Below are 26249 nucleotides of genomic sequence, written 5' to 3' on the forward strand. Positions count from 1 at the left end.
ATTGACAGCTCCCACAACCGCCTCCCGTGTGAGCGAGTTTTGGCTCTTGTGACGACCGACTTTATTCGGTAGAGGGCGCCAGCTGCCCAAAGACGCGTTGTTGTCATCTTTCCTCAAGGAACAAAAAACTCTATTAAACGTGATTTTTTTGGGGGCCATATCCATGCAATGAGTTGCCAAACAAACATAGCCCGACAGGGAGCCAACCCTTCGTCTGGAAAAAAAAAAAAAAAAAAAACTCTGAGTCATTTCATTGCTAACTTTTCATTCGACATATTTTGGGGATTTTTATTCTGTTGCGGTGTATGTGAAATAACATGAAGTAAACGTTTATTAGTCCTCATTTTAAGTTGAATGAACACTTTCGCATGAAACGATCAAACCATTTTGGTTGAAAAAGTAACATCTTTGAACGGGGTCCATCCACTCGGTTCACGTCAACTGACTTTCCCTTTCTTTTTGTCTTGAGAATCAGCGCGATGACGATGATGATGATGATGAAGAAGGAGTGCGAGTGCGCGCGTCCTGGGCGGGGCTTGTCTTCCGTCCGTCGCAGCATCTTCTCGCGCCTCTCGTCGGAACCCGCGGCAGGGGCGGTTCCGGTCCAGTCCGAACTCGAGCGTCTGTCAGCGCGCGACCAAGATGCGACGACGAGACTAACGGCGGACAAAGACGCTCTTACGCGCGGGAGCCGCCATTGTCTGGTCACGCACGCGCAGACGACGATGCTCGCGTCCCGGCTTGTGCTCGCGGCCCAGCTGCTCGCTTCGGCGCAGGTAGGACTTCATTCGGACGCTTTTGTGTGCGTGCAAAGTGGGTCAGTCGGCGGCAGCCCGGGCGTGCGCGCCCACGCGCGCATGCGCGCGCCCACCCACTCTACAGTATAACCGTCTGCGCGCCGCCAGCGATCGGCAGCTGGGGCGTGCGCGTGCACGACGCCTTCACTGCCGGCAATATGCTGTGGCTATAGTTGAAGCGCGCTAATGCAGCCGTGTTCACGTGGGTGACTCGCAGGTCTCAGGTTGCGGGTTTGAATCCCGGCCACTCAATTGAAACCGAGTGCCTATCGCCGGCGACCAGTTTGTCTAGACTCTTTCAGTACCATTGCTGAATCACGTGGCTCAGAAAAACAGAGTTTATCACGAGTCCAATCGATTTAAAGCAGGAACGTTCCATCGTCAAGTTTGTCTTCGTGGGCTTAGCCTATCCTATTTCGCTCAAATTGAGTGACCCGTCCGTGGTTTGTCCTTCAAATCTTGAAACTTGGCTTGCAAACAGTCTACTATTTGTTTATCAATGCATCCTAACATTGGCCGGTGGCGACCCATCCGTTATTTATTTGTGATCCCGCGTGGCGACCGACCCATTGTCTCGCGATGAACCGCCGAACGGTCGGTTGCCGACGACAAAACAGTCCACGCGTACTTTGATGCCGCTCACGGAATCGTTGATTTTAAAATTTGGAGGTTATATTTTGGTTTCGGGCCCGTCCAGTTGGAATGCGGCGTCAGTTCGCGTGTACGCTTTCCACACGCTGCTGCGTTTCACTCATTAGTCACATAAGCGAGCGATCGCTGTCGAAGCTCCGCGCACACAGGCTGCCATTGACGGCGCTGGGCGTCCAAAACATGTGGCGAATGAACCAATACTGCCCTCGAAGGGTGCCCTGTACAGAGAATATGTGAAAAAGTCATCCTCGATTGGCTGGAATCGCCCTTAAAAATGAACAAGGTAAAGCCAAAGCGTGGTCTGGGTCCAAATTAGCATTAGCGACCCTAGCATTCAAGCGGCCCACGGGGCCCCCGGCTCACCCTCCTCTCCTTGTCTGTCGGTGTCCATGGAGATGGCGGAATGTGACACACTTAATGAGCATCTCCTTTCATCTCTGTTGCCATGGCGACAGCTCAGCGGCACAGCAGCCCTCTTGAAAACGCTTTTTGTCTCGGTTTTATTCCTCCGCTCGCCTGGAAGGGAACTCGCGTCGTGCCCTAATGTGACCTTCCTTGACGGAGGGGTCCTTTAGGGTTGCGAGTGTACGTGTTTTGCGGTACTAAAATGTATTGTATGTAAAAAAAAAAAAAAAAAAATTTTTAATGATACGAAAACCTTTTGTCACCACTAAAAGTTTCAGCGCCGGTGACAAGTTTTGGAAGCCTTTATAGGGGGCTAACTGGCCTTCATTGACGGTGCCGGACGTCCAATACATTTTGACCGGGAGGGGCAAATGACCTAACGTTCAATTGCTGCCGGACTTCAAAAATGCCGATCAACGGTTCGGGGGAACGAGCAGACGGGAGGTGGCGAGGGATGTCGGATTGTCGGCGGGCCGTAAAACGCCGCGTCCGTCGTCACGTGACTGCCGAGCCGGAGACGCAGAACAAAGGAGAAATTGAGCGACGGCGCGTGAACGCTCGTGACTTTCTCCCAGCGATGTCATTTCCCGCCCGTCCGAGGCCGGCGCCCGTCGACACGGTGGCATCAAAAGGCTTTTCAGATGGATGGAGACAAATTGCTCAACACGCAGGAAACGGTGACGGTCTGTCCATTTTCTCCGCTTGGTTCGCTTTTTCTAGGTCACGCCACAGAGACAAGAAGTCAACTATGTCTCCCAGTTGGACACTTCAGGACTACAAGGAGAGAGAGAAAGAGGTTTGGAAAGATGGAAAACGTGGCATTTGTTGGATCCGGCCCACTTTTAGAAGCAACATTAGTCGCGAGAATTAGGGAACCCCGGTATCGGGATAAACGAGTAGCAACGGGCGGGCGTCCGTCACGATCCCTCGTCAATATTGACAAGCGTTCTCAAAGAATGGTTTTGTGCGTTCAGGTGGTCCTCGCCTTCCGGGTGAATCTGAGCGACAGCGGTCAAATCCGGGCAACCCTAGAGACTTCCGACCTCATGGAGAACGTCTCCGGATACGCGGCGCAGATCTCCGGCGAAGCTCGGCCGACCGTGATCCCGTTCCGGGGGCCCGGCGAGCCCTTGCTGTTCGACGCCTCCGTCCACGGTCTGTGCTACAGCGTGGGCCTGCTGCTCCGGCGAGGGACGCTGTGGTCCGGACCCGTTAAGACCACGCTCGTCCTGACCAGTGAGCGGATCGTCATTCCGTGACCGGTCCCGGAGCGCTCCGGACTCTGAAATCCCACTTTTCCCCTTCAGAGCCGCTCGCTGTGAGCGGCGTGCAGATTTCCGACTACAAGGAATCCCCAGAGACCGGCGTGGTGTTTGACATCCAAACACCGAGCGGAAGCATTTTCAGTCGAGTCAACATCAGCTACAGCGAAGGGAGCGAGAGGCACTTCATGCTGTACAAAGGTAAGTGAAACGGAACGGACTGGAAAGTAGACGCAGACCGACGGACGCTGTGTCATTTTCCACACGTGTGTCATTTTCCAGACTTCCACAAGGGCAAGACGGTGTTCAAGCACTGGTTACCGGGCGTGTGCTACCGCAACATCACTTTCCAGCTCATTTCCGAGGCCAGCGTCTCCCAGGTGGCCCTAAAGACTCAGAGCGACGTCACTCACGTGCCGGTTCATTACAGGACGGGTGCGAACGCGACCAGATACGTATTGCGGAACTAGATCCGGGGTGTCCGAAAAAAAGGCCAGCAACAGCAAAAAAGTCAAGAAACAACTCGTCTTTATTCGTCACATTGGATTCTTTCATTATGTCAAACTGAAATTTCTAAATTGATTTAAACATGTCAAATTTTGGCTACTTAATATAAAGACCAATTCAAACTGGGCAGTCGCGATACCCTCGACCTAGATCGCCACTCGAGCGCAGCAACCGTGTCGGGAATAACAAAGTTCCTTCTTCTCCGCAGTGCCGTATCCCCCCGTCGGCATCTCCTGGAAGATCGTAGACTTGAGCCAAAGCCCGACGCAGGAAAGCCGACGGTCCGGCCGACGTTCCCGTAACGTCCCGCCGACGGACGAGGATCTGGCCGAGCCGGCGGCCCGCGCCGAGGAAGCGTCGCGCAACCGGAGCGCCGCCGCCCAACTCGCGTTCGACGGAGAGGACGAGTTCGTCAACGGCGAGGCGCGCGAGTACGAGGACTCCGGCGACGCGGGGTCGGCGACGGGTCTGCCCGCCGAGTCTCGGGTCCAGCCGGCGAAGATGCCCCCCGTCTTGCTGGAGGTGCGATGGCTGCCCCCGCGAGCGCCCACCAGCTACGATGGTTTCAATGTCTACGTCTGCCGAGACGGTAATGCGGCACGCGCTCTTGAAAAGCGTCCGTTTTCCCGGTCGTCAGAAGACCCGGACAAACGCGGTCTCGTCGGCTCGAGCTTCAAGACTTTCCCGCGACGTCCTCCGTCCTTTCGTGTAGGTAACGCGACGCAAATGGCCAGCGTGGACGAGAGCACTCGCGAGTTCTTCGCCGAGCTGACCGAGGCGGGAACTTACGGCGTCGAGGTCGCCACGCTCAGCGCGGCGGGAGAATGCGAGGCCAGAGAGAGCGCCGCGGACGCCGGCTTCTCCTTCTACCTCGGTAGGTCGCCCGGAGAGTCCCGGGGTCCGGAGCTCGGCGTAATTTGCGTTCGCGCTCCCAGGACCCGACGGCCAGGTCCTGACCGAGCCGCGGCAGCGGCCCCGCGCCGTCACGGTGCACTTGCTGGACTCCGGCACGGCGGCCGTGTCTTGGGCGCCGTCCTCGGAGAACCGCGACGGCAGCGTCGTGTCGGTGGTTTCCACCACCTGCCTGAAGCCCGGCCCGAGCCAGAGGATGGAGAGCAACTACTGCGGCGAGGTAACGCCCGCCGCCGTCGGACGCCTCGGGACTGTGACTGACACCATTTTGGACAGGAGAATTCAACCAGCGACATCATCTACAACCTGACGCCCGGGGCTCAGTACCGCGTGGTGGTCTACCACACTAACGGACCTCTCGTCAGCCCTCCCTCAGAGCCGGTCATCGTGGATATTGGTGATGAGCTCTCATACACTGTGTTCGTGATCTTGACAGTCTAACCCAAATCTTCTTCTGCGGGGTGCCGCGTTTCCAAAAATACAAGAATGCAACTTTGATGGTAGACGCCCAATCATTTGGCTCTTAAAATGTAAATTCCTTTGAACTAGGAGGGCGGCGTTTGTTCATTTGCCGTCAGGTCTCCCAGTTCAAACGGATTGGATGGCTAAAAGAGTTTCCGGGGCAAAAAAAAAAAGCAATCTCGCCATAAGCGATCGTAACGAGCGGTCGGTGGTTTCCGTGTCAGAGCCCACGGGCGTCCGAGAGCTGACCGTGTACCCGCTGGGCCCCACGGCCGTCATCCTGAGCTGGCAGCGTCCCTATCACGTGGCCTTCCGCAAGTACGTCCTCCAGACCTTCTTTTTCAACCCCGTCACCCTGAGCTCCGAGTGGACCACCTACTACGAGATCGCCGCCACCGCCTCGGTCATCGCCTCCGTGGTAAAAAGCCCCAAAACCGAAGCGGACCAAGGTTTGGGGGTCGGTTATTTTGAGCGCGCCCTCTTTCAGAGAGTGACGGATCTGCTGCCGGCTTGGTACTATAACTTCCGCGTGACCATGGTGACGTGGGGCGAGCCGCCGCTGAGTTGCTGCGACGGATCCGCCGTCAGCTTCGTCACAGGTTTCTACCGTTTTACGGAAGCGGCCGGTTCGATACGGCTCCGTTCTAGTTCGGCGGCATCCGTTTGTGTCCCGCAGCTCCCGAGGCGCCTCACATCTCCTCGGCGGATTACTCCCACGGGGTCCTGTTTGTTCGCTGGACCTACGGGGAAGTCTTCGTGGACTTGTCGCATTCCAGGATCACGCACTGGCAGGTGTCGGCGGTCGGCAAGAAAGGCCCCGAGAGGAGCTACTCGGTGGACGTGAGTTGATCTCAGCTGTGCCCGAGGGTCGGGCGGAAAAATCCCAGTCGGTCCGAACCCGAGTCGATCGGGTCGGTTTTCGGATCCATCTCTAACACGTGCTCGGCAGGTGACCCGAAACGCCATGCGCGCCGGCCTGCCTCTGCCGCCCGGCGACATCTACAACCTGACGGTGACGGCTTGCACGGAGCACGGCCGGAACGCGTCCGTCCCGAGCGTCGTCAAACTGGGTCAGCGCTTTCGCCGGACCGATCGCGATGGCCGACCGAATTCTGACGAGCGGCGTCCGTTTTGGTTCCAGAACCGGCTCCGCCCAAGTCGGTGTACGCCGTCAACGCCACGCACTCGTCGGTGACGCTGCTGTGGAGCGAGGACGGCGTGGCGGACCATTACCAGGTGCTGTGCAAACCCAGCGCCGGCGGCGAGGAAGCCAAGGTGATCCCCGCCCCTCGAAAGGCTTCCTCGGGCGACCGTTTGTGAGCCGAGCTCCCGTGGCTCCGCTTCAGGTCCGAGAGCCTCTGCTGTCCGGCTCGCGCGTGCTGACCGTTTCCGGCCTGACGCCGTCGTCCAGCTACAACTGCAGCGTCGTCAGCTTCAGCTACGGCACGCCCAGCGAGCCGGCCCACGTCACCGTCACCACCGCCGGTAGGTGCCGCCCATCGCGCTGCGCTCTCCTCCGGTCGGCGAACATTTTTGCCCCTCCGCGCAGCCAAAGAGATGAACCCCGGCGTGGCGGCCATCTCGGCTTTGGCCGTCCTGAGCGTCTCGCTGTTCGGCCTGCTGGTTCTCTTCCTGCTCCTTCTTCGCAAAAAGCACTCGCAGATAAGCAGGTACCGAAAGCGCCGCGGACCCGGTTCGGCGGGCGGAGCTCGCCGACGGTCCCTTCTTGAGTTTCAGGGAGTGCGGCGCCGAGACGTTTGTCAATTTCGCCTCCTTCGAAAGAGACGGGAAGCTGCCTTACAACTGGTACGGTGTCGCCGCTCCTCCTCTGCGTCTCTCGGGCGCGCGTGCCGCCGGCTGTTCCGTTTCCAGATTAATGTCAGGATTAGCGTTGTAAACGGCGCTGGTCGCACGCCGACGCATTTAGGATCATCTGCGAGGCTAAAAGCATGCCGGCCATCGGCTGGAAGTAGGCCATCCTCAACAAAAAGATTCACATGGAAAAAGGCAATGTTCCCACGATATTAAGCAATAGTCTAGATTCAACTCTATGAACACATGTATTTCTTTTTGCTTGAAAGTCGTGTGTGGCTGTAAAGGAATATTTCACAGGCACAAGTTCTTTCAGTTCACGACTAGCCGCAGATTGTATGCCAACTAGGGCTGTCAAACCATTCAAATTTTTAATCGAGCTTAAAAATGAATTCATCGTAATTGATGGCGGTTCAAACCATCTATAAAACATGCCATATTTTTCTGTAAATTATTGTTGGAATGGAAAGATAAGAGACAAGATGGATGTATACATTCAACATACGGCACATAAGTACTGTATTTGTTTATTGTAACAATAAATCAACAAGATGGCATTCAAATGATTAACATTCTGTTAAAGCGAATACTTGTAGTTCTTAAAAGATTGGTACAAGTTACAGAAATTTTGTATTAAAACCCCTCTTCATGTTTTCGTTTTAATAAAATTTGTAAAATTTTCAATCAAAAAATAAACTACTAGCCCGCCATTGTTGATGTCAATAATTACACAATGCTCATGGGTGCTTAAACCCATTAAATCAGTCGCACCCAAGCGCCAGCAGAGGGCGACAAAACTCCAAAAAACACAAGTAACAAGTGGACATTGCGGTCTGCTGTCATCGGTTTAAGCGGGGCATGTGCATTAACTGCGTCGAGTATTTTAACGTGATTAATTTCAAAAATGAATTACCGTCCGTTAATGCGATCATTTTGACAGCCCTATTGCCAACCTTGTATTTGGGATGTAATTCCAATTTTGACCACCAGCACTGTCAATTTGACTCAAAGAGAAGAATGAAAACATAGTGTTTCAGCTGCAGGAGCATTCATTCATGTCTGTGTTTGGGCACGATTGCAGAGGCTACTACGGTATGTGCCTTTCATTCACTGCAGGAGCGAGTGGTCTGGTCTGGTCTGGTCTGGGATGAGCGATATAATATGGCCGCCATTTCAAGCTACGGGTGGGCGCATTATAGCCGTAGCAAAGTTTGCGCTTTTGTTTGACGCACACGTCATGGAGTTGCGGGCGGGGCGGACAGCTAAAGTGATTAATATAAGAGCTGAAAGACGGTCAGTCACCCTCACTTAACGCTGTCCATCCGAGAGCTTTCAGTGTTGGTTCGTGGCTTTTCGCGTCAAGATGAGAAGACTCGATGCTGCTTTCGAACTAACCGAGCGGCGTGTCGATCGGTCGGTCGGTGTCTCTTTGTGTTTTATTTGTCTTTTGTTTTTTTTGACCCCCGCCAGGCGAAGAAGCCTCTTTGCCTTCCTTACCCTTCTGCCATCCTGCCTTTGGACTGACTATCTTTTGGCTTTTTATATTAATCCCTGGTAAGTAAGCAAAACGGCGCACGCCAAAAGTCTGCTGACCCGTCGGTTCACTTGAAACCAACTCAACTGTTCGACTCATAGGCGCAATGGCGCAGAAAAAAACAAAAAAAAACAAAAGACAATGCCGGTGAACGAGTTCAAAACGACAATGCCGGTGAACGAGTTCACGATATCACGAAATAGTCAAAATTCGTCTTTTTGGGGGGGCGGGGGGGGGCGCAAAAAGCAAGTGACGACCCGTCGGCAGACTTTTCCGGAACCTTATTTCAATGTCGAGCACGTCAAGCATGCCGCTTCCGTCCTTCGTCCGCTTTTGCTCACGCGGATGAGACGCTTGCATGAAGTCCAGAAAAGTGAGGCGCGAAGGTGCATGTCGGAAGTCCGGCTCACAATAATAAAGTAGCGAGCGTCAATGCTAGTTTTTTTTTAGCAGCCTGACCGTTCCACGTCAGAGTCTGCGTGAAACCATTCGGTTTGTGCCGTCGACCGCTTCTTCCTTTGACGGTGCCTTAACATTGACTGGGGGTGTCGAACAGGGCCGACCCGTACAAATATTCCATTCATTTGCGAACGGACGAGTCAATTGAGGTCGGCGGCCCGAGTCAAACCGCCGACCTCAATTGACTCGTCCGTTCGCAAATGAATCGACATCTATTCCGATCACGGAGAAACCGCCGCCGGGCTTGTTTGACCTCAAAACCGTCCAAATCCCGGCTTGTTCGGCGAGCCGGAACCGGTACCCGGCCCGCCCGGTTTGACACCCCGGTCCGTCGTCCGCTGTACTTTTGACGGCCGCTCTTGTATTTTAGGGGCAAGACGGCTTTAAAGAAACGAAAACTGACAAGGTAACAATCGGACGGGCCGTCGTAGGCTCTTCCGGCGCCTTCCTAATCCGCGTTTGTTGGCGGGCGCAGTCCCGTCCAGCTGGACGACTTTGAGGCTTACTTCAAGGAGATGAGCAAAGATTCGGCCTACAAGTTCTCGCTGCAGTTTGAGGTGCGACGGTCACAAGGCCCGTGGACGTGGCCGCGCGGTTAAACGGGCCAAAAATGCTTTCAGGAGCTGAAGAGCGTCGGGACGGACCTCTCGCACGACGCGGCAGACCTACCCGTCAACAGACCCAAGAACCGATACACCAACATCCTGCCGTGTGAGTCCGCCGCCGATAAACGCGTTGCGACGGAGGTGCCATCCCATCCATTTGTGCCGCCGATGAGTTCGCGAGGAAAATCACATTTCATTTCCGGTACAGTGTAGAGATAGAAAACCGAGCCATCAAATATCGTATCCGGATACAATGTTTTCAGTACGGATACAGCTTAAGCTCATCGGCCTGTTAAAAAATAAATAAAAATCAAAAAGCCGGGTTCTAGGGTTCAAAGCAAAGAAAAAAAGTGCCAGGGTATAGTTTGAAAATGGCGCCGTCTTTTGTCTGAATTTATTATATATTTTTTTTCATTCAGAATGATTTTGTATTGCTCGTTTTTTTTTAATGTACCTCTAATTATTCATGACTTTTTCAATACATATTTTTCCAACACTACAATTGAATGTCAAATGGGGCCGCAAAACGGCCCACAGGTTTCAGAGCCCAATTCTATATGAATGTCATTCATATAGTCCCCCCCAGGGGAGCGCAGAGCAATGCTGGAGGTGGCGCATGTGACCTTGGGGAACATTCTTTTTTGTTGTACTAGAAGAAATAGTAATTGCACATCCACTCAGTGGGTGGCAGTGCCGCTCTCATTTTCAGCGTGTGTGCAGTACTTTTGAACCAAACAAGAGCACGCAGCAAAGAGCACTGAAGATATGAAAAGCTAAGACAAGGAAATATGACGAAGCATATGCAGCATTTAGCTTTTGGCTTTGTCTTTTAGTACAGTGGGAGACGAGGAAAGACCAGGCTGTCTACTTTGTCTAAAAAGGTTCGCAGCGGACAGCAGGAATTTTTTTTTTTTTTTCAGCGAATGCCAAATATTGCCAGCAATCCTCCTGCTTTGTCAGTGTTACATTAGTAACAGCGAGCACGGTTAGCCTAATATAAGGTGGCATACCAAGTTGCTCAGTGCAAAATAACCCCACACCACAGCAAAGGAGCTGATACTGCCTGATGCCTGAAGTTGATCTATTTTTCTCTTTAATATTAAAAATAACACAATGTTATGCAGAGTTGTACTTACAATAATAAGAATTTTATATACAAATGATACTACAGTATATTTACGGTGGTGGCAGAGAGTTGGGGGGCCGCGGAACGTTTACATCTTCCTGGGGGGGGGGGGGGGGTAACAGAAAGTAAATGGGATTTCAATCCTTTCACACGTGTATTGTTTGTGTGACTATATCAGTGCTTCTCAGAGTTTTAGCTGGAGTCCTATTCTCAAACGTTTGTCTTTTAGTCAAAAAAGAATAAGAGAAACTTACCAGTTGTCTTGAAGCGATCTCAGTCGGGCAGCTGAACAAAACAAACAAAAAGACATTGGGAAAAAAAAATAATAATAAGAGAGCCGCTCTTACCCGCACGTTTCTCCCGGCAGACGACTTCAGTCGGGTGCGCCTGATCTCCTTGCACGACGACGAAGGCGCCGACTACATCAACGCCAACTACATCCCCGTAAGCCGGGTCGGCGCTCGACCGAAGCGCTTTCGGAAATAAAAGGAAGTCTCTGCGCCCGCAGGGTTACAAACACCCCAAAGAGTACATCGCCACGCAGGGCCCGCTGCCGGAGACGCGCGACGACTTTTGGAAGATGGTCCTTCAGCAGAAGTCGCCCATCGTGGTCATGCTGACGCAGTGCAACGAGCGGCGGAGGGCGAGTGGCGCTCGGCTATCGCCGGCCGGACGTCCGGCTCCGTCTTCACGCGTCCTTTTGTCCGTCCGCGTAGGTCAAGTGCGACCACTACTGGCCGTTCGGCGACGAGCCCGTCACGTACGGCGAGATCAGCGTGGAGATGCTGTCGGAAAACGAGGCGCCCGAGTGGACCGTCAGGAAGTTCAGGCTGGGATACGTGAGCGTTTTTTTTTTTCTTTTCTCTCCTCGAAACGGCCACCTCGCTGACGGCGCTTTGGCTCAGGCGGACGAGAGCCGGGACGTCGTGCACTTCAACTACACGTCGTGGCCCGACCACGGCGTGCCCACCGTCAACGCCATCGAGAGCATCCTGCACTTCGTCCGCATGGTGCGGCAGCAGGCCGACGGGACCAAGGAGCCCGTCGTGGTCCACTGCAGGTCCGAAAGCGGCCGGACGGACGGACGGCGCGCGCGTCGCCGTTCCGGCCTAAACGCCCTTTCTGTCGACAGCGCGGGCGTAGGTCGGACGGGCACCTTCGTGGCGCTGGACCGCCTGATGCAGCACATCCGGGAGCACGAGTTCGCCGACGTCCTGGGCCTGGTGTCGGAGATGCGCTCGCACCGCCTGTCCATGGTGCAGACGGAGGAGCAGTACGTCTTCATCCACCAGTGCGTCCTGCTCATGTGGCAGAAGAAGCGGCGGCACTCGCCGGCCTCCGACGTGGTCTTCGAGAACGCCGGCAAGACATAGCTCCCTCCGCGGCCGCCCGTAAGTCGCTGCGTGGTCAGTACTAAAAGATGGAAATGTATCCTTTCAAACGGCGATAGACCGCTTCGACAGTTCCGATGGATTGGACGTCCGTCACCATCGAGTTTTTTGGAGACGTTTTAATCCTTCCTTTTTCTATTTCCTTCTAACTTGAAAAATTCAATAAACATTCAGAAAATATTGTTTTACATTAGAAACAATAATATTCTCCATTTGAATTTGTTCATGCAAAAAGGAAAACGTTCATTTCTCAAACATGTTTTATTGAATTTTTTCTTCAAGAAAACTAAACTTTTAGTGAAAATACACAAGTGTCGCTTTTTAAATGGTGTCAAAACCAACGCCAGAGAAAAATGTGCCGAGAAATGACACGTCACGTCAAAATGCCCATGACGTCATTTGTCTTGCAGGCCGCCGCACACGCCAAGAGAGCTTTGGACTTCTGCCTTATGACGACGGAGGAGAAAACGAACGATTGTTCAGCGGGCTTTTTTTTTTGTTTTGTCGCACTCAGGAGAAGCAACACAAAAGAGGAAGGCGGCAAACTTTGACGTCTAACTTGAAGGCCAATTGGAAGCCGAAACGGACGCGGTCAAAAAACAACAACCTTTCTTTGCCTTTTTTTGTGGCCTCCCACGCAAGCCCACATCTTTCGCTTTTTTCTGTATTTTGGTCTCTGTAAATATTGTGCAACTACCGTTTGTACTTGTCATGACTTTTTAATGAATCGCGGTGTTCATCGGGGGCGGGCAAAAATGCAGACGTTCAATCCACTTAAACCCTCCCGCTTCACGTGAACGGGACGTCCAGCAAAGGCATTTTTTTGTCCGCCCCCGATTCGGAGAGCGGCGGCGCTCAAACGCACTTCGGAGAGCTCCGCTCGTGTTGTCGTCGGTGCCATTTTTGTCGTCGTGTCACTTTCGAGGACCGCTCTTGTGTGTAAATGATGAAATAAAAGGTGTTTCTCATCAAAAGAATCCGCCTGTGCAAAAATTCAAAAGATCTTCCAGAATGTTCCAGAGCTTTCGCGTACAATCCGATAGGCTTCACGACAGAGTATCGCGGTAGAACGTAAAGAAGTAGCCGCATCGTATTTGGACGACGCTCATTTTGAAGGATGCTGTCAAATAGGGAAACATTTTCAAACAGTATCTGGTTGCCCTAAGCGGCGACGGACCTCCGATCGAGGAGCGAGGGAACGGACGGACGAGCGCTCATTCGGCATCTACTAACGATAAACTCGTTTGTCGTCAATCGCGGTCCATTTCAAATTGAGACGAACGCAACCCCTTTTAATGAGGACAACAGAACGTTAACGGCGCGGCCGGTCCGAGAACGCCGACGGCGAACCCTTCAGAACACGGTGACCGCCAAGTCGATGGCGAAAAAGCAGCGCAGCTCCTTCTCGTACACCAGCCTTAAGGCGGCCTGGCCGCAACGGTCCCTGTGCGACAACAGGACGTGGCGGCCTCTCGGAAGCCTCCCGACCGGTCGCGCGGAGACGGGCGCGGCGAAGCACCACAGCGGCTTGTAGCCTTCCGCCTGCACCGTCAGCGTCATCACGCAGCAATTCTGAGAATGGGAAAATCACAACGACGTTCACCGTACGGATCGACCGGGTTTTTCTCTGGATTGAAAGCGCTCACCTGAAAGCAACTGTGCAGCCACCTGCGCGGTTCATTGAAAAGAAGCTTGAGGTCTCCGGTCAGCGGGCGGTGCTGCGAGACGTCGTCTCCGCGGATGGGGCGCAGCGTGATCGAGCGACCTGCGGCCGAACGGCGAGTAGCGTCAGCGGACGGCGCGGATACGGCGGACGAATGACCGCGGGCGACCTGGCGCGGAGGAGAGCGGGTGGTAGTACATGGACGCGATCTCTCGCGCCGTGTCGTGGAGGCCCAAGTGCAGCGTGTACGCGCGGGACTCGGGCGGAGCGCGCAGACGGCTCTCGGGTTCCCAGTAGGGGCTGTCGGAGAAGCGTTAAGTCCAAGTTGTCCGGGCGATTACGGGCGGACCAGCACGTACCTGAGCGGCGTTCCCAGGAGACTCCTCTCCAGCAGCTTGTCCAAGTGCAGGCAGACCATGACGAACGCTACGGTTCGGCGACACTGCGCGCACGCAACGAAACTCTCTCAGTAACACTGACGACGACGGACGTTCCGTCCAACGAGTTTAACGCCAGTAGACGTCCGATCCGTCGGAAGCGGCCCGTCTCCCGCTTCCGACCGATCGGGCCGTCGACGACGTCGGTCGGCGTCTGACCCTCCAGAAGCCGACGATGAAGCTCGGCGGGTAGGAGATGACGTCAAACAGGCCGTCTTTTCCCAGAAAGCGAGAAAGCGCACAGAAGCGGTCGGGGTCCGTCCGACAGATGAGCGAGCGCCACGGCGCCTGTCCGCCCGGTCGGATGCGGACGGCACTCAGCCGGATGGAGTCCAGGTACGACCGGCGCACCAGATGACTTCTGTCAAAGGTCAGCGTGACGGACGTCTTGAAGACGGACACGCACGTCAGCTTCGGCGCCGCCTCTCGGCCCGTGCTCTCGCGCAGCGTCACCTCGAACGACGCGTTGATGTTTCTGCGCGACGCAAAATTTGCTCCTAGTTTGACTACGGCGGGCGGGCGGGCGGGCGGGCGGGCGGAAATTTCAACCACCTACCTAAGAATGTGGCGAACGTTCTGCGGCAGCCCGGTCAAGGGGTCTGACAGAGACGCCGTTTTCCACTTGCGGAGCTCCTCCCCGCCCATCTTCCACAGGTAATGCTTCTTCCAGCCGCCGGGCGGGGGCTCCGAGTCGGGCTCCCGCACTTCGCGCCCCAAGTCAGCCGCGTGAATCTTGCACCACGTGACTCTAACGGACAAGAAGCAGGCGCGCGAGTCAGGACGACGGCGTCCGACGAGACGCGCCGGCGTGACGTACTCGTCGTTGGCGAGGGAGCGGAAGAACTTGTTGACGCGGCCCAGGCTCAGCAGCGAGCCGGCGTCCAGGTGGGACAGGATCTTCAGCAGCATCTCAGGGGGCAGCCTGAAAAAGAAGACAAGAAAACGACACTGAAACACCCTAGCCGTCCCGGTTTCCGGCGGATTTCACGTCTGTTGCTGGCGGCGAATGCCATTAGATTTCTGCGAGGCCGCGGCGCAGGCTCACGTTTCCAGAGCGATCCGAAAAGGCGGCTCCGAAGGGCGCTCCTCGGCAGAACGTTCCCAACTTTCTTTTTGCGTTAGACTGGGTGAGAGAGAAAAAACCACAAAGTTTCAATTGGAAAGCTGCCTTCAAGCAAGTCGAGTTAGGAAAAGTATAAACCTGTTGCGGCCGAACGACGAGGAAGGACGTCGCCTGAAGGTGGCGACAGGGAGGCTCCGTTCTACCTCGGCCGTCGCCGCATACACGCTCGGCGACCGCTAGAGGGCAGCGCAAACATTTTCAAAGTTGCGTTTTGCAACAAACATGAAGGATACACGCTCCCCTTTCAAAGTTTTTCTTTCCCTATACAGTAAGTCATCTTTTTTTCCAATATATATACGTAGAAACAGTACTGGATGGTCACATTTTCTCTGTAAACGCCTATCCATTTGAAGAGTGAGGCTGTTTAACATCCCCCCCACCTTAAACGGAACGGACGTCCATCGTCGTCGATGGCAGCCTGAGATGTTCCCAACCTCCAGACGCACACAAACTAACTAACGCACGCGCAGTGTCATCATTCCCAAAGTGATGAGGGAGGAGGCGGCCGCGGCGTCGTCGCGCGTTCGTGCGTGCGTGCGCGCGCGCGTAAAGGAGAGGAGAGCAGCGGCCGCCATGTTAACCAAGAAGCCCGGAGCCTCGGTCTTCCCGACGGGTGAGCGCGGGCGGGCGCCGTAACCGATCGGAGGGCACCGGGGCGCGGCCGATCCGAGGCTGCTCGGCTCGGCTCGGCTCGGCCCGGCCCGGCCCGGTTCGCTCTTCTCCGGTGCCGATGCACCAAAAAGAGCTCGGACTTTGAAATAGTTAGCATTGGCGGCTAGGCTTAGCGGCTGGCTCGTCCCTGGGCTGCTTTTGGGGGCTCCGACAGGCGACCGAATGCAATTTTTAGACTTTTTGACGCGTCGCTCGACATTATCGTGACACTTGTGTGACGTCATGTCTACTTTACGTTGGACTCTTTCAGGGGAAAGAAATAAAGCGGCGGCTAACTCTCAGCTAATGGGAATGCTAATGGAATTATTGTCGTTAAGCTGTACTTACTGTGTGATAACAATCATACGAATAACCACGATAATAAGCCTGCGCTTAAGCTCTTTGGCCGCAAGACGCACGCTTTCTATCCAGCCAGCTCGCCAAATGGTAAAAATAGTCCGTCTCACCAACAGCCATCGAAATGACAGTTGATCAAATGCCATTTATTGACCTTTTACGTCGGCTCGAAATTTCGAGACGAATGGACGACAAAGTCATAGAAGGAAAATTAGAATCAATAAATCGCATTCGTGCTTATGGACGGCCTCCTGACCAGGCTCTGGTGTAATATTGTGACACTTTGTTTATTTGCTGCTCTAAATAGGGAAGTGACATCAATTGAATAGTAATCGGGGTTGTAAGAACTTGTGCATGGTATCAAATTTGACAATGGCACTGAAATTTGACTATCGCTACTGTAATGACCGTTTCATAGAGGTCACTGTACAATAAGAGCTGGCTTTTTTACCTTTGTATTGTTCTGGATGTACGCCGGATGCCTTTATATCCATTGGATTCTTTCCATGTATTTTTATATCTCAAGACAAATGCGATGCAAGTGTTAGCTTGTCATTTTCCGTTATTGTTGGGGTGGCCCTCTTTATACAAAAGTTTCGGTGAATAGTGTTTCTGCTTTGATGGATTGAAGTGAATACGACTGCAAATATCCCGGCTAGAAAGCAATTTGTTCGACTTCTACTAGCATCTGTAACATTAGCGAGCTGTCTGTGTCTATTTTTTGCTATAAAAGAGAAATAGAGAATCAAATTGATCTTAAAATCAAACGAAATTCTATCAGTTTTAAATAAACGGCCGCCATTGACGTCCCGTCCGTTCGCGGACGAATCCGGTCTCTGAATGGTGCCATTTTGCGCCCGCGCACCTACATTTTCCACGCCCGTCCCGTCCGGGATCGTGCTCGCGACATTCCCGGCGCGGTGTCGTGTTCACGAATGCACTCGCGGAGTGTCAAACGCACATTTGTCCGGCGAAGACAACGAATCAAATTCATCGGCCGTCATTTGGATCATCGATGAATCCTTTCCAGATAAATCCTTTCCTTTGCCGATAGATTGCGTGATTTGAAGGTAGACGAGTGCCCTCGTTAGCAGGATTACCTTCAGATTAAAAGACGCACGCGCCATCTGTTGCTTTCGGAGTCACGTGCATTGTAGGAAATGTAGGAAAAGGTCTATATTTCAATTCTCAGACAGCGCTGAAATGACGCTGTACTAAAAAAATCACCGAAGCGGCACAATATGTTATCAAAGATCTTGTTTCCGAGCGCCCTACCCGAGATGGCCGCCAACACGATCCCGCTTCTGCGGTGAATTGAAACTAATTGATGTGCAGCGCTTTGAACGGATTGGACATCTCCTGCCGTCAATGGCAGACAATGAAATTAGCAGTATCTGACCGAGCCGTGACAGAATGACTTTATCTAGGACCACGATAGATTGGACGTGTGGCGTCCGTCGAGCTGTTTGCCACTCAACTCTTCTGGAGGTTTTTGTTTTCTATTTTTCCCGGCAGGCAAAGGGGGCGAGCCGGTCTTCTCTCCCGTTCACGGCGGCTCTCTGACGACGTCGCCCGTCACGCTGCCGCCTCTGCGCAACAACAACCTCAACCCGCCGACGGTACGTTTGAAAAGGCGGCGCTACCGTGATCTTGAGCTACGTGGTTAATAATAGCCGGCCAAACACAAACACGCACGGAGAGGCGTTTGAAGCGCACGCTGTTATCTAAGAGGACCCAGGTGTTCTGTGACCATGGCGACAAGGAGTGACTCACATACGCACAATGAGGGTGGCGCTCTTATCCGAGCCGCGCCTCCAAATATCGATATCTACACGCAACTGCCGTTTTAGGGTTAGCTATGCCAAAGTACCATTTAGGAACGGCTTTTGCGCGCTAAACCCTTTCCTTTTTACGAAAGGCGCGCGCACACGTTCGGTGCGAGTTCAAGACTTCAGTCACGTCTCCCCTCAGGGTGGCGCTAAAGCGGCCATGTCGGAGGGCGCGCAGTCTCAGGTGCACATCACGCAGCTGTTCGACGACAACGGCCTGAAGCGTCCGCATCTGAGCGGTCAGCCCAACGGCCCGGCGCCGCTGGCCCCCTCGCGGCCGGGCCCGCCCCCGCCGGTGAGCCACGCCCCCTCGGTCGGCCAGGAAGCGGCCCACCACGGCCGCCCCGGCGCCGTTTCGCACAAGCCGGTTGAGGGCAAGGCCAAGGCGGTCGCCGCCACGCCCGAGCAGGCCATGAAGCAGTTTATGTCCAAGATGTCGTCCTTCGAACACCACGAGGTTTTCAGCTACGCCGAGGGTGAGCGCCGGACGCCGCGACGGAGCCGCCGCCCGCCGTGACGGTGGCGCCGTCCTTGACTGGCAAATATCGTCTTTCCAGTCTACTTTGTGGGTCCCAATGCCAAGAAGAGGTCGGGAGTTCTGGGAGGCGCCAACAACTGCGGCTTCGATGACGACCAGGGTTCCTACATCCAAGTCCCGCACGACCAAATCGCGTACCGATACGAAGTCCTCAAGGTGATCGGAAAGGGAAGCTTCGGACAGGTAGGTGACCGAAAGACGGCCGAATCCGGCTCGCCCGGTTTGAAATGGTCTGCCGCAGGTGGTGAAGGTGTTCGACCACAAGTCCCAGACGCACGTGGCTCTGAAGATGGTGCGCAACGAGAAGCGCTTCCACCGGCAGGCGGCCGAGGAGATCCGGATCCTGGAGCACCTGCGCAAGCAGGACAAGGACTCCAGCATGAACGTGATCCACATGCTGGAGAACTTCACCTTCCGCAACCACATCTGCATGACCTTCGAGCTGCTCAGCATGAACCTCTACGAGCTGATCAAGAAGAATAAGTTCCAGGGCTTCAGTCTGCCCTTGGTGCGCAAGTTCGCGCACTCCATCCTGCAGTGTCTGGACTCGTTGCACAAGAACCGCATCATCCACTGCGACCTCAAGCCCGAGAACATCCTGCTGAAACAGCAGGGCCGCAGCGGAATCAAGGTGACGTTTTGCCCACAAAGCCAATAGCTTCTCCCGATATATGTCCGCTCAAAATCGGCTTCTCTTAAAAATGACGCCGTTTTATGATGAACGGAAGCAAATAGCCGGAGATGAGGCGACAGGCGCCCGGGGACTACCGGAGCGCAGCTCCTGTGGTGACGTGCTCGCTAACATCTACCCTCCGCCCGTTTGTCAGGTGATCGACTTTGGCTCCAGCTGTTACGAACATCAGAGAGTTTACACCTACATTCAGTCCAGGTTCTACCGGGCGCCAGAAGTCATTCTTGGTAAGATGCGGGGGGGGGGGGTTCGAGCGCTGGAAACGCTGACGGGACCCTCCCTTCCAGGTTCCAGGTACGGGATGCCTATCGACATGTGGTCCCTGGGCTGCATCCTGGCCGAGCTCCTGACGGGTTGCCCGCTGCTTCCGGGTGAGGACGAGGGCGACCAGCTGGCCTGCACCATGGAGCTTTTGGGAATGCCCGGCCAGAAACTGCTGGACGCTTCTAAGCGGGCCAAGAACTTTGTGTCCTCAAAAGGCTACCCGCGCTACTGCACCGTCACCACGCTGCCCGACGGCAGCGCGGCGCTCAGCGGCGGGCGCTCGCGGCGCGGGAAGCTACGAGGTCCGCCCTGCAGCCGGGACTGGAGCGCGGCGCTGAAAGGCTGCGACGACCCGCTCTTCCTGGACTTCCTCAAACAGTGTCTGGAATGGGATCCCGCCGTGCGGATGACGCCCAGCCAGGCCTTGCGCCACCCCTGGCTAAGGAGGCGCCTCCCCAAACCGCCGGCCGGCAGCGCGGCCGACAAGACGGCCTCTTCCAAGCGGGCCACCCCCGCAGAGACCTCCGTCACCTCCGTCTCCAAGCTCCCCGCCGCATCGGTCAAGAGCAGGACTAACTTGGCGCCCGTGACTGACGCCAACGGCAACATTCAAACTCGGACGGTCCTGCCCAAACTGGTAAGCTGAGAGTCGGCGCTCCCCGCCCCAATAGGTAATCGTCGGACGCGGGACGTCACCCTACGCGGCGTCGGTCCGCTCCGCCCGGGCTGCGTTTGGGAAGGTTTTCCCGAGCGGACCGTTACGCCGAGACAATCAACGCGACGGTGCTGATGGAGGGAACAAAGGCCGCTTTGACACATTTATAACGATTTGACACCCAAAAACTTTTTACTTTTTTTCCCAACATTTGGGGGATGTCGCTAGCCGAGTAGCTACCGGCACTCTAGTTCACATCGGGAACTGTTGGCCATAAGAAAAAAAAAAAATCTAAAAGAAGTCTTACATTGCATTCAATAGCTTTTGCGCTTTGTTTTCAGTCAACACGTGCTAAAAGAGGCCCTTTGTTTATGTGCAATTAGCACTGCCGGATGCTAACTCTCGTGCGACTTAATTCAGGACACGCTCTAGAAAAGCCGACAACAACTTCATTTTGCTCAAACTGCCTCATTATGAGGAAGCGACACTATCGAGCTGTTACAGGGTTCCTACTTCTATTTGTTTTTCCGATCTAGAGGCACATTTCACAACAAACCTCGCAAAAAATATCAGTAACTTAGTAAGTCATGTGAAGAAATGGAATGCCTTTCTCAAGATGACCCCGCCTGTGTTAGTGGGCTAACAGAACACACTAGACTAGTCCTACCTATGTACGTCGCCCGCCGGCGATGAAATCAACTTGAATACGTTACTTTGTTTTCAGTACGCGCGAGGGCCGCACGATTATAGCCAAAAACATAGTCCGCGCCGTTGACGACGACAGACGTCCGATCGTGTGGCTCTTAAACACACAGTTAAAACTCACTTGAAATGAGTTTGTCACCAGTCGGCGTCCGATCCGTTTGAAGACGGCGACAAACTGCCGGCCCCCAACTGAAATGGACGTCTATCGCCGTCGACGGCAGCCGACGAGTTAGTCGTCAGCAATTAAATAGAAGTGGCGACACTTCAAGTATCGATGACAAGATTTTTTAAAGGGCAATGAGGCGTATAGAGAAAGAAGCAAGGAATGTTATCAAGGAAGATTTAAATAATCAGGCGAAACTACTGATCACAGATCAAATTCAATGAATTGCGGCGGCACCAGTTAGCGCTTTGGTTTTTGGCTCCTCCGTTAGCTTTGCGCCAACGCTATTTCAGGAAAAGATACGCACAAAATCCGTCATTTTGCTCAAACTGCCAGTTGGACTCCAGCCCGGAGCGGCAATCTAACAAGGATTCGGAAACGGCCGGATTGTCCGCTCAGAATTTTGGTTGTCCAGTCGATGTGGCTAAAGCGCGGCGTGAGCAAATAGAGATGACGGCTTTGTTTTGAAAATACTGCCAACAACTCAAGGTGTTTACACTGCAGGTAAAAAAAAAAAAAAATTATGATGAAGAGTCTGTGTCAACGTGTGTTCCACTGTGAGGGCGTTAGCCATTTTAAGCCATTTTTTTACCCTCTTTGCGTGTGTGTGTGTGTGTCTCCAATATTTATGAATATTTATTACAGACATTTTTTTTTACCGGGACGTGCAGCAAATACTTGAATGTGTGAAGATTTGTTCAAAATCGAAAAAACGCCGACGTAGGGCGGGAGAAAGCCGACTCGCCGACCCGTTTTGGGATTTTTTTACCCCCCGCGAGTCAAGAGGGTGACGGCGAAACTTTTTGTGCCTTCAAAGATCTAGACGCCGCGCAAAAACAAAGACGATGCCGTCTGAACTCATCGCAACAGGATGTCACGCTCGCTAAAAGGCGGGGTTCGCCGCAGACGCGGAACCCGCCAATCGTCCGTCGCCGGTGGCGGCGGCGCGGAATTAACGCTAGCTAATCGAGCTCGTTGTCAAAATGCACTAACGCTCATTTTCCTCAGAGTCACAATACCCCTTATGCTAACCTCTTTGAGCTAGACGTAAGCTATCAGTTAATTTTTTTCTCGGGCTAACTGAACAAGAGCAAATCAAACGCTCGCGTGTTTATTTTCTGTTAACGACGCTGCTAGAACTAGCGCCACTGTCTCAATACCTCAAATTCAGCTCAGTTGTGATGACAACAAGGTGACAAAACACCGGGGGCGTTCGGTCCAATCTACCAAAGTGCATTCCTTTACTACCAGGCTAGCGGCGAGCTAGCGCTAGAGTGGACTTTAGCGAAAGATGGCGGTCGAGCGGCGGGAAAAACGGCACCGTATTTTTGTAGCGTTTTTGTTTTTTAATTCATTCGAATGCAGTCGTGCAGACAAAGGAACGCCGCGGCCAGTTTTACTATGTACTGTATCCACTGAAAGGACGCTACACACGTGCGCACACTTTTTCTAGTGAACCTTTGTTACATTTTATTGTGGTGGAATATGAATATTATGAATAAAACTTTTATTGACCACATTTGACCTCTTTTGCAATGAATGAACGCATGAATGGACGAGAGTCAAAACATGACCACGCGGCCAATGAGGAGCGCGTAACCTACGAGCCGACGCGTTTGTTGTCATGGTGACCTGACGTGAAAGATCACGATTTGGATGAAATGGTCAATACTTTGGTCTTACACAAAACAAGGATGCTAGTGAAGTTTCAGATTTATAGTTTGACATGATCATCAATGTACTGAACTGTCATGAGATACTTTTAATCAGGAAAAAAAAGAAATATATATTTCCTCAGGTATACGACCTTACAGGATTTCCACTTAGCTTAGTTTAGCGTGACCCACAAACCCAGTTGAATGCGAGCCGTCTCGTTTCCCGTTGCCGTCGTCAGCAACAAGCGAGCGCCGTACGACGTTTTCTTAACCCCAATGACAGCAAGAAAAGACAGACACAAACCGTTTGAAACTTTTCCGTCAACACTCGGGAGCGCCGCGAGAATTGCTTTGGGCCTTCCTCCTAAAAATAACCCCGAGGGTCTCGGAGTTCGTCTCAGTGGAAAAGAGCGGTGTCGGATTTGCCAGATGCCAGAGTTGAGTTTATTTCCAGCAACTGTCTTCATCACGCACACGTGTACGCGTGTTGGCATCAACGTGAGCGGGGACTGCAACCTTCCTCGTCACGCAGACACCTTGCGAGTATGTATTCATGCTACGCCGGCAACGATTCATCTCCAAAATTTTATCTCGTAGCAAGAATCCTTTTGACGGCGCTCGACGCCCAGTCAGGGTTCGCTCGTTGGCTGACACCCTCCCAGTTCAAATGGATTGAAGGTTTACAAGTGGTCAACGCATTGGCGGGAGGAATATACTGTAAATTGATCGAAATTGGAAATGAAGCGATTTTGCACTCTGTAAACGTTGGCACTCACTGCAAACGGATGAGCTTGATCTCCAGGTGAGGTTCTTCTTGACGCCATCTGTCAGGAGTGAACAGTCAATTAGATGCTGCCATCTAGCGTGCAAAAGTGCAGCACTCTACCAGACTTTCACAAGGGCGATGAGCCAGAGTTCATATAACTTTTCTGCAATGTAACCGATGACGCGCGCCTTACCGCACGGCCACCACTAGGTGTCATCAAGCGCACACAAATATGAACGTATCAGAGGTAGGCAGAAGAAACACTTGGCTAATGAGTGTTGTTTACGGCTCGAGCAAAATGGTAAAGCCCGAGCTGAAAACAACATGCTTCTCATTTATTGCAAGTAGCAAAACAATAACATGCCGTAAACAAATTATTGTCATTATTGGCATCGGACGAAAACCCCCGACGTCGCTATTAAGTCAAAAATCGACCGGTGACCGCTGTTCACATTGGCGTGCTACCTACCGCGATAACGAGCACAACTACTCAAATATGCACTTAATACGTGACAGTTTCCATTTTCATAAATCAAATTCCTTCCCTCGTCAATGTTTGTAGTTTAAAAAGAAACTTCATCACAACCTGCTGCTGTCGGTGTTCACTTTGATTGAAGTGTTGGAACGCTCCACGGCAATTTGGCGCCCAGCTGCAAGTGTGTCTTGTTTGGTACTTTCATTTGGACTCGAACGCTACCTACTGGACTGGAGTGTCCAAAAAAAATCACGACTTTATTTTTCTATGGAAGCTCTTTAACCAATATATAACGGCAACCGAAACGGTGACTTTGTGAAGGTATGGTATTCTTTTTAAGTGACAAAATGAAGTCAAATGGTGATTTTATTTGTACTCGCCTGTCAGCTAAACATCTATCTAGCCTATTAAGTGACTAAACAGATTTATAGATACAGAAGTAAGAGGGACCAGAAAGCCTATTAAGTGACTAAACAGATTTATAGATACAGAAGTAAGAGGAACCAGAAAACGAAGTATTTTAAGGGTTAGTAAGAGTGAAATAAGCAGATGACTTGTTCTTCCCAGGTGGGAAAAATAGACAGAGTCATCCACTTCATTTGAAATGGTCCACTCTAAAGTGATATACCTCGAAAGAACTGAAAATCGTGACGTCCACGCGGGATGGAAATTTGAGACCGGCAACATTGTTTTATCGGACGGGGAGGTCTCCGAAAAGGAGCCGCTGAATTTGGATGACACGCATCCTGTTTCACCAACAGCATCACCGATGCCATCCAGCGAGTCAGTGAAGAAGACGGTTGTCTATTCAGAGGTCATGTACATGTACTACGAGAAGTCGTTGCTCAGTTCTCTGATGCTGGCCCTCAAGAGGCTGATGTTCGGCTTGTACTGCCAGATGCAGCACCTGAGGTGGGTTACCAGGCCCGGAGTGACTAATCGGGAGCTTCTGGACGATAAAACCCGGACCGGCCAGATGGGCCGGTCCGGGTTTTATTAAAAAAAAAAAAAAAAAAAAAAAAAAAAAAAATTTACACTGTTATAATTTTTGGTTTGGTATTTATTTATGACAGTGTCAGTGAGTATAACTTACATTCTGTTACCGCTGTCCATGTGGGCCGTCTTAAAAAATACAAAATAAAAATATATACAGTATATATATATATATTTTTTTTCCAGACGCATCCTCACGTGTGCAGACGAAAAATACAGCATGCAGCTCCGCCCCCTAATTGTAGTCTGTATTGAGCCAAATTAGCTGCTATCATGGTGCTCGGATGGATAAAAAGAGCAAGGGTGGTGCTGAAAAAATAAGAATTAAAAAGAGAAAAGCACTCGTGAAAGAATCGGCAAAATGCGCAAAAATAGCTAATTTTTTTCATGCAACGACCTCGCTGCCTCAAACTACATAGGATTACAACGAAAGTGGTAAGGCCAGATGGCGAAAAAAATGCAACTTGCACCGTGTGATACGACAATATGTAATTGTGGAAAATTTGGCTTCTTGTAGCACCTCACAAGGGATATGTAGCAGCAAGCATTAGCCATAATGAACACACCACAGGTGCAGAGCTGGAAGGTAGGATTGCCATGTTGTTCAGTAAGTGAAAATTAGAATTAATATAATCAATTACGTGGCATTTTTAAAGTGCCATAAAGCTGACTTGAATTGATCAGAATGCATTGTTGTTATGTTCAAAATTTACTATTTCTTTAATATGAGATTTAATGTCAGTGGCAGACATAGGGGGAAGTGGTGAGGATGGGATTGCTGCCATTGATGCTGTCAGTGTTGAAAAAACAGGTGAGGCGTTGTAATAGTGTGAACAAGCAAGCTTCAATTCTAATATGGTCACATTTTATGCCCAAATGATAATAGTGGCTCATTTATTTATCAAAAGTTAGATTGCAATCAAACTACACATTTGAAAGTGATAGATAAATGTTAGATGCAATTGACCTGCATAGTTTACATCTGCATACACATTTATATTACATATTATACATATTTTATATACACAGAATTACAGTACACGGCTTTAGAGAACACTGAACTTAACACGTGTATGCATAATGACATTATTTTAAATGAGTGGGCCGGTCTGAGGCATGAAATTCCAGGGCCGAAAATGAGTCCCACTCCGGCCCTGTGGGTTACCACGAGGGATGAGTTTTGAGAGATTGTAAAAATGTCCCCAAAATTCAGAAAGACAATCGGTGCACAACAGGAACTTCATTTCAAGTTCCTTTCCAGTGTCAAAGTGTTGGTCTGAATAATATCTTTTGGACGGGCAAGGGAGAAATAGCTTCCCGTAATAATAGCGCCCGTCATATCAGAACGAGCTACGCTTGGA

At 52.1% G+C, this 26249-nt stretch overlaps 3 protein-coding genes across 8 annotated transcripts; 2 read left to right on the top strand and 1 right to left on the bottom strand.

The window, feature by feature from the left end:
• Positions 1 to 524: 524 nt before the first annotated feature.
• Positions 525 to 12484, top strand: ptpro (protein tyrosine phosphatase receptor type O). 4 transcript variants are annotated; one of them, XM_057854563.1, is made up of 26 exons: positions 525 to 776; positions 2828 to 3089; positions 3161 to 3316; positions 3398 to 3550; positions 3831 to 4211; positions 4335 to 4496; positions 4558 to 4754; positions 4811 to 4931; positions 5221 to 5414; positions 5484 to 5595; positions 5673 to 5836; positions 5946 to 6066; positions 6138 to 6271; positions 6343 to 6481; positions 6546 to 6666; positions 6734 to 6802; positions 8279 to 8362; positions 9172 to 9207; positions 9277 to 9358; positions 9422 to 9512; positions 10900 to 10976; positions 11041 to 11175; positions 11249 to 11371; positions 11438 to 11592; positions 11665 to 11923; positions 12334 to 12484. In XM_057854563.1, exons 1-25 carry the CDS (start codon positions 726 to 728, stop codon positions 11903 to 11905), a joined length of 3561 nt encoding a protein of 1186 aa, XP_057710546.1. In that variant the 5' UTR covers positions 525 to 725; the 3' UTR covers positions 11906 to 11923; positions 12334 to 12484. The 4 variants fall into 4 exon arrangements, with proteins under 4 accessions (XP_057710546.1, XP_057710547.1, XP_057710544.1 ...); XM_057854564.1 differs by lacking the exon at positions 525 to 776 and adding an exon at positions 947 to 1731; XM_057854561.1 differs by lacking the exon at positions 525 to 776 and adding an exon at positions 1794 to 2649.
• Positions 12178 to 24125, bottom strand: LOC130928273 (F-box only protein 15-like). 2 transcript variants are annotated; one of them, XM_057854710.1, is made up of 11 exons: positions 23890 to 23993; positions 23431 to 23478; positions 15225 to 15322; positions 15069 to 15146; positions 14841 to 14945; positions 14580 to 14771; positions 14183 to 14498; positions 13946 to 14028; positions 13756 to 13886; positions 13570 to 13688; positions 12178 to 13495 (listed from the first exon to the last, which is right to left on the bottom strand). In XM_057854710.1, exons 2-11 carry the CDS (start codon positions 23476 to 23478, stop codon positions 13277 to 13279), a joined length of 1389 nt encoding a protein of 462 aa, XP_057710693.1. In that variant the 5' UTR covers positions 23890 to 23993; the 3' UTR covers positions 12178 to 13276. The 2 variants fall into 2 exon arrangements, with proteins under 2 accessions (XP_057710693.1, XP_057710692.1); XM_057854709.1 differs by lacking the exon at positions 23890 to 23993 and adding an exon at positions 24007 to 24125 and having other exon boundaries at positions 12179 to 13495.
• dyrk2 (dual-specificity tyrosine-(Y)-phosphorylation regulated kinase 2) lies at positions 15272 to 24829 on the top strand. 2 transcript variants are annotated; one of them, XM_057854673.1, is made up of 8 exons: positions 15272 to 15414; positions 15500 to 15759; positions 17670 to 17773; positions 18126 to 18459; positions 18541 to 18704; positions 18763 to 19152; positions 19349 to 19439; positions 19500 to 24829. In XM_057854673.1, the coding sequence occupies exons 2-8, from the start codon at positions 15636 to 15638 to the stop codon at positions 20120 to 20122; spliced, it is 1830 nt and encodes a 609-aa protein (XP_057710656.1). In that variant the 5' UTR covers positions 15272 to 15414; positions 15500 to 15635; the 3' UTR covers positions 20123 to 24829. The 2 variants fall into 2 exon arrangements, with proteins under 2 accessions (XP_057710656.1, XP_057710657.1); XM_057854674.1 differs by lacking the exons at positions 15272 to 15414; positions 17670 to 17773 and having other exon boundaries at positions 15640 to 15759.
• Positions 24830 to 26249: the final 1420 nt, after the last annotated feature.

This window comes from Corythoichthys intestinalis, chromosome 13, assembly GCF_030265065.1.
Source record: "Corythoichthys intestinalis isolate RoL2023-P3 chromosome 13, ASM3026506v1, whole genome shotgun sequence".
NCBI classification, from domain to species: Eukaryota; Metazoa; Chordata; class Actinopteri; order Syngnathiformes; family Syngnathidae; genus Corythoichthys; species Corythoichthys intestinalis.